This window comes from Berghia stephanieae, chromosome 10, assembly GCF_034508935.2.
Source record: "Berghia stephanieae isolate SIO BIC M18660-M18661 chromosome 10, UCSD_Bste_1.3, whole genome shotgun sequence".
Lineage (NCBI taxonomy): Eukaryota > Metazoa > Mollusca > Gastropoda > Nudibranchia > Aeolidiidae > Berghia > Berghia stephanieae.
The window spans coordinates 22,380,967-22,392,155 of NC_088369.1; the positions used below are offsets into that span (position 1 = coordinate 22,380,967).

At 38.2% G+C, this 11,189-nt stretch overlaps 1 protein-coding gene across 4 annotated transcripts in view; it reads right to left on the reverse strand.

The window, feature by feature from the left end:
• LOC144980828 (testis-specific serine/threonine-protein kinase 4-like) overlaps positions 1-10,744 on the reverse strand; it is a 34,346-nt gene extending 23,602 nt beyond the window's left edge. For 2 of the 4 annotated variants that reach the window (XM_078928665.1, XM_078928667.1), the window contains exons 1-6: positions 10,615-10,744; positions 7,393-7,566; positions 6,232-6,391; positions 4,732-4,793; positions 3,181-3,326; positions 1,631-1,734 (exon numbers count right to left, since the gene is read on the reverse strand). In XM_078928665.1, the coding sequence (XP_078784791.1) occupies positions 1,631-1,734; positions 3,181-3,326; positions 4,732-4,793; positions 6,232-6,391; positions 7,393-7,554 (634 nt within the window). In that variant the 5' untranslated portion in view covers positions 7,555-7,566; positions 10,615-10,744. Of the gene's footprint in view, positions 1-1,630; positions 1,735-3,180; positions 3,327-4,731; positions 4,794-6,231; positions 6,392-7,392; positions 7,570-10,614 lie in introns of those variants that run through there. The other 2 variants (XM_078928666.1, XM_078928668.1) reach the window with 2 other exon arrangements.
• Positions 10,745-11,189: the final 445 nt, after the last annotated feature.

An 11,189-nucleotide genomic window follows, 5' to 3' on the forward strand; every position in this document is an offset into this window, starting at 1 on the left:
GATTATAACGGTACGACACACAAAACTATGTGTAACTTTGAAAGTTTATAGATTGTATGCGCTTGGCTAAGAAGCTCACAACATTGCAATCCGAAAATATAATGGACCAAGACACATAACTTTGTGTAACTTTGAACGTTTATAGTCTGGTTAACGCAGTTTAGTGAGAATTATAAAAATGGATGTCAAGAAAGAAAAAAAAGATAACAAAAGAGCTGAGTGACGTCAACTTCGTTCTATCTATAGATAGATCGGAGTTGACGTAACTCCGGTCTTTGTTATTGCTTTTTGCCATCCGCGTTTGTGAGTAATTCTCACTAAACAAAATTAACCTGACTATAAACGTTCATGGTTACACACAGTTTTGTGTGTTGGTCCGTTATACTTCCGGATGGCAATGCTATGAGCTTCTTAGTCAAGCGCATACTATCTATATATCAGCTTCTTTAATTCTTCTCCATGTTCCTCGTGGCCTCCTCCTTGATCTTCTGCCCTGAGTGTTCCGGCGTCGCCATCGTTAACATAATATAGATAGTATGCAGATGACGTCACTCAGGCCTTTGTTATTGTTTTTGCCATCCGCGTTTGTGAGTTGTTCTCACTAAACTGTATTAACCAGACTATAAAAATTCATGGTTACACAGAGTTTGTGTGTTGATCCGTTCTACTTCCGGATGGCAATGTTGTGAACTCCTTGGCCAAGCGCATTCTATCTATAGCCTGACACAAGAACCCTCTGGGACTGGCAGTTTGACATAATTTTTTAGGTTTGTGCAGCGTCTAGTGAGTTGTCGTTAGTAGAGCTCATGGAAACAAGTTATTTCATTGGTTGAACTATTGAATACAACTCACGATTTGTTTTCTTTTGTGGCAAAAGACTGGCATTTTGACGTCATTTTTTGGTCAGTGTCAGGCTATAACTTTACGAAGGCCACGGTTCCAATCCATTGGAAGGCATTGTGCAAGTTAAAAAATGAATTTGTAAGTATATATATAATGTATCATACAAATAGGTAAAAAGTGCGTAAGTACGCACTTGAGTAAGTGAATGAGTAACTGAGTGAGTAGGTGATTGAGTGAGTGAGTGAGTAAGTGAGTAAGTGAGTAAGTGAGTGAGTGAGTGAGTGACTGACTGACTAAGTGAGTCAGTGACTGAGTAAGTGAGTGATAGAGTGAGAGAGTGAATGAGTGAGTGATTGAGTGAGTGATAGAATGAATGAATGAGTGATTGAGTGAGTGATGGAGTGAGTGACTGAGTGAGTGAGTGATAGAGTGAGTGACTGAGTGAGTGAGTGATAGAGTGAGTGACTGAGTGAGTGAGTGATAGAGTGAATGACTGAGTGAGTGAGTGAGTAACTGACTGACTGATTGAGTGAGTGAGTGACTGAGTGAGTGAGTGATAGAGTGAGTGACTGAGTGAGTGATAGAGTGAATGACTGAGTGAGTGAGTGAGTGAGTGAGTGAGTGAGTGAGTGGGTGATAGAGTGAGTGAGTGATAGAGTGAATGACTGAGTGAGTGAGTGACTGTGTGAGTGAGAGAGTGACTGAGTGAGTAAGTGAGTGAGTACAATAGGTGAGTAATATTTTTGTTGAATCTTCGTGAGTTTTTATACAAATCTAAACCATCTACCTTTGAAGCTGATAGCATTGAGGAAGGTGACGATATTTTGGTGCTGAAGTCGCTGGTGGATGAGGATCTCATCTAAGGTGTCCGCACTTTTTTCATCCTCTGGACTGGATATATGGTTTAGATTAGATAAAAAAAAATTATTATATAAAGCTATTGGTGTTATGCATTTAGTCAAAATACTGACGACACCCTCCAGTCGGATATAACGTACAAACACACAAAACTATAATAATATTATGATAGTATAACCTGGCACGTTTATGGCCTGATTGATGGAATTTAGCGACAACTAAAACTCATAGAATTATTCTGGCTAAAAATAATAACAAAGAGCTGAGTGACGTCAATTTCGTTCATTTTATAAGGAGAATGCTTTTTATCGCAGATCATGTTCCTTGGATGAGTCCACCCGTCGCCATCGTTATGTTAGAGATAGTATGCGCTTGGCTAAGAAGCTCATAACATTGTCATCCGGAAGTATAACGGACCAACACACAAAACTGTGTGTATCCATGAACGTTTATAGTCGGGTTAATACAGTTCAGTGAGCATTACTCATGAACGCGGATGGCAAAAAACAATAACAAAGACCCGAGTGACGTCATCTTCGAACTATCGCCTGACACTGACCAAAAAAATGATGTCTTTGGCCACAAAAGAAAACAAATCGTGAGTTATACTGGATAGTTCAACCATCAATGGGACCAGTTGTTTCCGTGAGCGCTACTAACGACAACTCATCACGAGGCGGTGCAAAAAAAAAACAAACAAAATAATGATGTCAAAATGCCAGACTTTTTGGGTTTCAGTGTCAGGCTATCGGTTAACGATGGCTACGGTCCAACACAGTGAACACTATTATGATAACAATACACATGTAAACACTGTGTTATTCAAGGCTTGATAGTTTCTACGAGGGAACAAAACTCACAATGGCGGACAATTCAATAAAAATTCAGAAAAGTGAGTGGAGCTCCAGGAATAAGAACAATGAGGTGTTCGAGGAGGAGGAGGAGACAAGGGGGAGAAGCAAAAGAAGAAATATTGTTGAAACAAACGCATCACAAGACGTTAACTTAACCTTTCCTCCCCCTTACCCCCCTCTCCCTCCTCCTCCCCCCCCCCCCCCCCCCCCCCCACCCTACTAGTGACGCGAGTGCTTAACTGAAGGTGAGCTATCGGAAAATCTGAAAAAAACCCAACAACAAAAAAAAAACAAAAAAACAACAAACAAACAAACAAACAAACAATAACCCCAAACAAATGTATAGATACAAAAATAAATTAACAACCCCGGCCCCCAAAATAACTCCGAAAAAAAAAACAAACAGAAACAACATAAAAAAAACCAGAACAGGAAAAAGATACAAGAGAAAAAAATCTCAACCAAGCAAAATATATTTAGAAAAAAATGGATAAATAGATAAATAAATAAATAAATAAATAAATAAATAAATAAATAAATAAATAAATAAATGAATAAATAAATAAATAAATAAATAAATAAATACACCGAGAAAAAAAATCCTTTAAAAGATTCCCATTCTTACCTCCCCGAGGATGAGGCGTTGCTTCGCCTGGATCTGCCCGTGAACATCTTGATGGCTACTGGGGTACATTCGGAGTCTCTGGGGTCTACACACTGTCTGGTGTCCTGGGCCACCAGGATCGTGCCGGAATGACCTTTGGCCAGCAGCTGAAAGGAAAGGACAAGAGGATTTATGACGTCACAGTGCGTCCTGCCGAAATCTAAATTGAACCCCCGCTACCTATTATATTCTGACACTCAGCTCCGTTTTTATTTTTGAGAATTGTTTAAACTCAAACGATAAAAAAAAAGTGCCTCACTCAAGGACAAAACGCCGGAAATAAAATTTTCCACGACCATCTGTCACCCATTCAGCCAGTGAGCATGCTTAGCATCTTTTGACTCTTTTAATAAGACGAGACACCCGACCTCTGATCCATCGAACACATTATGTCGCTGGAATTACTTTCCGTTCATGGCTAATCAGAGGTGTTTTGGGGACTTTTCAATAAAGTTTGGGATTTCCCGATGAAATAAGTGTCGGTTAATATCTGCATAGGGTCACTTAGTCTTGGGTTCGAGCCTCGCGCTCGGCGCATAATTGAGTCCTTGGAAAAAGCTCTTTACTCACATTCTCTCACCGGTGTAAAATGAGTACCTGGCCGTTAACAGCGTTGTCTTTGTCCGAAAAATTGTAATATCGCCTAACAGGCGTCATGTCCCGTCCTACATGTTAAATGTTGTCGTTGACCAGGGACCCCATGTAAAGCGCGTTGAGCACGTTTAGTGGAATTGCACTATATAAAGCTCAATTTTCTTTTTTAACTTTAAAGTAAAAATTTGCACGTTGGAAGCTCTAATTCAACATTTTTTTCCAGAGGGCACTGAAAAGTTGAAATTGGAAACACAAAAGGCAGGGCTATCTGAAACCGCTTTTCTCCAAATTCAGATTATCTATTTTAAATGGCCATGCATCAGCCATTTAAAAAACATTTTTCACGAAACAAGCCACAAAAGGAAGATATTTTTCTTTCTTCTATTTTACACGATACAATATTTGCGGAATTTTAGCACACTCTATCTAATGAAAAGCCAAAAAGCTTGCATGAATTTGAATTCGAGCGTGCGAAATCTGATACTCATGGGAGATAACCAATACATACATAATATGTCACCCAGCTCCAACGTGTCGCATTGCAGATCGCTTTGGACTTTGGCCAGCTCGAACCCAGCAAGAGCTATTCTAATAACTTAGTTTCCATAAAATGTAACATGTGGACCATACTTTCTCTAGAGCAACAATACTTAGGTATGCTATTGTTTAATAATAAAATGAATAAATAAACACATTCCCTTTATTCATCCCTGAAGAGATAATTTTCTTTAGGGTCTATTCCAATGGAAGACTGGTATAACACGGGCGTCAGCCGCAGTGCAGCGCCGCAAATTGAGATAAGGCTAAGGTGACTTGTTCAAGGCCACACAGCGCGACGGGTATAGTCGAACTCGGTACCTTTCGGGTACGAAGCAAAGACCGTACCGCTGAGCAACGGTTCCCCATACCCTTTCCTACCTGTAAAGGCCTGTAACCAATGGACGAGAGTTCCGGTATGATGCTGTCATAATTCTTGTTTCCTGGTGAAAGAAACAGATTTTTATAGGGAATGAGATTAGCGGAAGAGTAGCGTCCTTTGATTGGACGTGACCGGTGGAGAAGTTATTTGTAAACAAACCAACTACAAGCCAAGCACTCCAAATACAAAATTTATTATTCATATTTCTGTACAAAAATGCATAACGTTGATTATGATATGCATTTTTGTACAGAAATATGAATAATAATTTTTTTATTTGGAGCGCTTGGCTTGTAGTTGGTTTGTTTACAAATAACTTCTTCACCGGTGACGTCCAATCAAGGGACGCTACTCTTCCGCTAATCTCATTCCCTATATGTGTCAATGCATTACATAATCAATCGAAAGGTGAACATTTTGGATTTGCATTTTTCTTTTTGCATTTTCTGAAAGTTTTTCGAAATGATGAAAATGCGATATAGCAGGTTTTGAAGGTTACCTCTTTAGTATGAGCTATAATATATCTAGTGCTGGAGCAAATTTAAAAAAAAAAATGTTTATAGAAATATGTCATTTCTTCTGTTATTTGAAACTCCAAACATATTTCTACCCAACCCGATGTAAATTAAAATGGCTAATTAAAAGTAAGGAAAAGTGAGTAAGTACGTATGTAAGTAACTAGGTGCTTACGTGAGTAAGTACATAAGTAATCAAGTGAGTTAGGACTAAAATAAGTACACAAATGAGCATGTGCGCAAGTAAATAATTAACGAAATTAGTAAGTGAATTGCAAGATAATGAGGTAAATAGTGAAGTACCTAAGTATGTATTCAAATCAAATAAAAAATTAAAAAAAAAAGAATCTAGTGAATAACTAACTACAAAGTAGGTAAGTAAGTATAGATGCTGTGCGCTTGGCTAAGAAACTCACAACATTGCCATCCTGAAGTATAACAGACCAACACACAAAACTATCTGTAAACTATCCTTGAACGTTTATAGTCAGGTTAATACAGTTTAGTGAGAATTACTCATAAATATGGGATGGCAAAAAACAATAACAAAAACCTGTATGACGTCAACTTCGAACTATCTATAGACAGAACGAAGATGAAGTTACTCAGGTCTTTGTTTTTGGTTTTTGCCATCCATGTTTGTGAGTAATTATCATTAAACTGTTAGACTATAGATAGTATGCGCTTGTCTAAGAAGTTCACAACATTGCCATCCGGAAGTGTAATGGACCAACACGCAAAACTGTGTGTAACCATGAACGTTTATAATCAGGTTAATACAGTTTAGTGAGAATTACTCATAAACGCGGATGGCAAAAAACAATAACAAAGGCTCGAGTGACGTCAACCTCATTCTATCTATATGTTTACGGTTACACATAGTTTTGTGTGTTGGTCCGGTATACTTCCGGATGGCAATGTTGTGAGCTTCTTAGCCAAACGCACACTATCTATAGCAATAGCAATGATGGATTCGCGTCTCACCTGTTTTGATAGATTTGACCGGGAACTTGCTGAGCGGCAAGGGGTACTTGTGCATCCACACGTCCTGGAGTTCACAGGAATGGGCGTGGATGATGGCGGGAGCGTCCTCGTCCTCCAGGTCACGGAGAAGGGTGACGAATTTGTGACAGAGGTTGCCTTGCTTTCAACAAACCAACAAATCAAAGATCATTCGGTGAACTTCGGATATCCCGAAGTAACATATTAAGAGACTGTTTTTGGTTCGACTCATTTCTTTTTCGTATAAATTTATATTTTTATTTAACGTAAATAGTTTCGCTTATATCGAATTAATCTACTTATTGAATTTTAAAAAATCTTTTCTTTCAGGACATTAGATAATTCTGAGTCATTCATAATATTAATTGCTATTGCGAAAGTTAAATACAATTACACGTGGTTGTATTCTCTCTCTCTCTCTCTCTCTCTCTCTCTCTCTCTCTCTCTCTCTCTCTCTCTCTGTGTGTGTGTGTGTGTGTGTGTGTTTGTGCGTGCATGCATGTGTATGTGTGTTGACACATTTAATTAAGTAAAATTAGGCATTTGTTTTTCGTAAACAGCATTCATTTATTAACTCACTCATTTATCTAATCTCATTGCCATCATTCATTCATTCATTCATTCATTCATTCATTCATTCATTCATTCATTCATTCATTCATTCCCTTTCTGACGACTTATTCTCAATCCTATTTTTTGTTGTTGTATAGGCGCTTTAAATTTTTACTAAATTCCACGCATTCGTGTTTTTAATTTTTTTTTCTTTGTTTGTGTGTTTGTGTTTGTTCATTTTCAATTTGGCCCAACAATCCTCAAAGCTCACTCACTCAATTGCTTCATTTATTCATTCATTCATTTTTTGTTTCTTCTTTTATTCAATCATACATTCATTCGATCACCATCGACGTGTGCTTTTTTGTAGGTCTGATAACCCAAATTGTAATGGCCTCATTGTTGTAATGGAAATACTCTCAAACCAACCCAAATTATTGTCCATTACAACAATGATCAGGGCCATAATTGCGCTCGGTAATCAGACCTGCAAAATACGTGCACCTAGGTCAGCATCCATCCCATTCATGTTCCTTTATCATTCGTGCCACTCAAAGTTCAAACGAAGCAGCCCTGTTCTTCCACAGTCACCTGTTCGTCGCCAGCTGCAGAAGATCCGGTAGACATACAGGCGTTTTTAGCTGAAGGGGGACAACTGCTAAGATCGTTACTGCCATGCGCTTTGCTGTTGTCTCCGCTAATCAGGGCATCCATCTTACGTTTACGTTCTTTCCCGGGCTTACTGGACATCATTCGCTGACAGATCTGCTAGAGAGATGGAAATAAGTACCAATTGGGTGAAGAAAGAATAAACACATTGATATTATATACTTTTTTTTTCAGTAAGCGAAACGCGTCCTTCTTGCATTCGATACAAAAACAGTCCGGTGAATTTCTGGTGGAATACTGCACGCTGGGGCGTTTGAAAGGAGGTTTCAGAGCGATGGTCATGATAGCTCAGTTGGTAGAGCACTCGCTTCAAATGTGCCGAGATCGACCCAGGTTTAACTCACTCAATCCTCGAGATTTTTGCTTCTTTCCAAAATTGGAGAAAAAAAGTGTATCAAACATGAGCATGTGTCTCGATATTCTTATTCAACAAAAAACTAAAAACATAAGCTTTGATACTCCACCAATTTCTGTCTCAGAAAAATGTAATAAATAGACATGGGGTAAAAGTAACCCAGGTAAACCACGGATATAGTCGTTTTTAGGGTTGAGTGAGTTAAATTGCGATCTTTTTAAGACCCCCTTTTTTACCCAACATTGATTGGGTAGCTCAATAGATTTGGCTGAGAGTACTGTGCATTAGACCACCGTCCAATCAAAAAAAAAAAACATCGCTATTGTCTCTTTTTCACGATATAGAAATCGGGATAAACTCCAGCTCCAAGGGTCTAATGTCTCTGATGGACTTCTTTGTTTCAGAACGGTGCATGAGTGTAGACCTGGTTTTGCCCTAAGTGTATTCATTAATTATGGCAACGACCCGGAGACAGCAGAGCATCTGGTTGAGCGTTGCATTGTGAAGCAACTGCAGGCCGAATTGGGGATATTCATTAGAAATTCGTGGCGACATTACGCGAGTGCGGAAAAGAATTCGCATACAGGATGGACAGTTATAAGGTCATATTATAAACGATCTGATGCTGCCCCTGGTAAATGCCGAACAAAATTACGAAGGTCTTATGGAGCTTGACTTAGAAGAATGGGTGGGAGTTGCGAGTTCTGTACAAGAGAAAGAAAGAAAGCAAAAGAATATATATAATATATATATATATATATATATATATATAGAGAGAGAGAGAGAGAGAGAGAGAGAGAGAGAGAGAGAGAGAGATGATAGCATTGATCTAGAGATTTGATGGTTCAGTTGATGTTTTAAAAAAGTCTTCCATACTAGTAAAAGTTACATAAATTTGTGATTGTTGAGCTGAAGGGAAAAACAAACAAACAAATAAACAAACAAAACAAAAACAAACCGAAAACTCATTTCGATGCTGACTGGAGTTGGGATCAAATGGGACTTGGAAAATGTATAGAACTAACCCCTTCAAAGAAATTCAGTTTACCTGTTAAAGGGTCGACTCCACGGTTCAGAGCAGCCATTATTCAATAGGCAGCCCTTATTCAATAGGCAGCCATTATTCAATAGGCAGCCACTATTCAATAAGAGATCAAACGACTAAAACATATAACAAACGCTGCCCGTCAATAACGCTAAATTTAATTGATTTATTTCCTCAGCAGGTCACCAGGATGTCAAAGTGCTTTTATTGCTTCTCATTTGCATCTTCTAGCGGGCGTGTCAATGGCGTTGGTCGACATGACCAGTGACTAAAGTTTCCCAACTATCTTCATTTGCGGCATTTTGTCATTGCGGGCTCAGCTTTGCCAGAGGCCTGACTGGGATTGTTCGCTGAGAGGGATGTAGATATTATGAATCTCTCGCAAAGAAGAAAACAATCACATTTTTATTCTTCTTGTTCTGGATATCGTCTGAACGCATCCAATATCTCTGTGTGAGTCTGTCTACAGTTGTTGGTTTCATGCTCGGAACACACACACACACATACGCACCAACACACGCATGCACACACACACACACACACACAAACAAAACAAACACCTATACATGCGCAAATAGCTGCCGAATTTTGCTTTTTTCTCAATAAAGTAGTTCTCTTTGATCTTCTTTCTCATCGAAGCCCTCTCGCGATTCAAAGCTTGTGTGCTCCAATTTCCCCATGATTCTATGAGGGAAGATGTCTTCTGATTTTATTGTTTTTATAACCAACTGATTTTCAAAATTTAAGGAAAGGTTTTTCTCATTTTTCTCATAAATTGCCAAAAAATTTTATACGGATTTGACCAGGGGTAAGTTTGCCCCATGTAAAAAAAAAAATGAAAAAGAAAAACTCCCGACATTTTTCGCATACACAATCAATACCAGATTTTAGTCAACGTCCATTAGGTGAGCCGATTTGTGACAAATGAATAACTCTTCTATGTGCGACATTGAAAGAGAATATTTTCCCTATGCTATAAATAAAACTAATATTTCGAATTCAGGAAAGATGTTGGCATTTTTCATAAATTCATTTGTTTACTACTGATGGAACCTTACGGGAGGCCTCCCAACCTGGGAAGTATCCCCTGATACACGAAAAACTGTTTTCATTTCTCTGGATAACCAAAATAAAAAATAAAATAAAGTAAAACAAACTAACAAAAGAAAACACCATTGTGATATGATAAGCCTTATCTTTGGGAGACCTTCCATTAGCTACTACATCCCAAGTATTCTTGTTCTAGTAGGGGGTTTTGGAGGGGGGAAACTTTTTTTTTTTAAAGTCTCCCCCCTCCCAAACCCCCTACTAGAAGTTCTAGTGTAGGGTGTTTGGGAGGGGGGAGACTTTAAAAAAAAAAAAAGTTTCCCCCCTCCCAAACCCCCTACTAGAACAAGAATACTTGGGATGAAGTAGTTTATGGAAGGTATCCCTTATCTTTATCTACATTTTAATTTTATGCGCACAGATTCGCAGGTCTGATAGCGGATAGCATGTATGGGCTTGATTTCATATCATGTAATGGACACTAAGTTACGTTTGGTTTGAGCGTATTTCCATGACATCAATGAGCCCACAACTATAACTTGTTGGGGAGACCTGCAAATAAATACATACATCGATATCCACCAATCTATTTGATAATTATCGCATTAGAGGTTCCGTTAAATTTCCGTTAAAATGGCCACCTTTTTCAGATAAAAATTAAGTTATTGATGTTAACGTTTAAAATATTACTAGTCACCTGAAACAGCCCAGCTTCGCAGAAAAGGACGAAAATGTGTTACAAAACGTCATTATTGTACTTAGTCTTCTTTCTTTGTTGTTGTTGTTGTGTTCATTTAGTAAACAAATATTCTAAAAATTGAATGAATGGGGAATTCTTAAAATATGGCGTCATTGTGACGTCATGCAAAAATACTCAAGACAAATTTGGTTAGAGATTATGTCGTACTTGAAAATAGCGAAATCATAACTACATAATTTTACGATGACAACGACGACGACAACAATAACAGCGGCACCACCAGCACTGACACCAGCATCATCACTGCTACTATTACAAGTACTACTACTACGATGACGACAACAACAACAACAACAACAACTACTACTTCTACTACTACTACTACTACTACTACTACTACTACTACTACTACTACTACTACTACTACTACTACTACTACTACTACTACTTCTACTTTACTACTTTATATACTACTACTACTACTACTACTACTACTACTACTACTACTACTACTACTACTACTATACTAACTACTACTACTACTACTATACTACTACTACTACTACTACTAC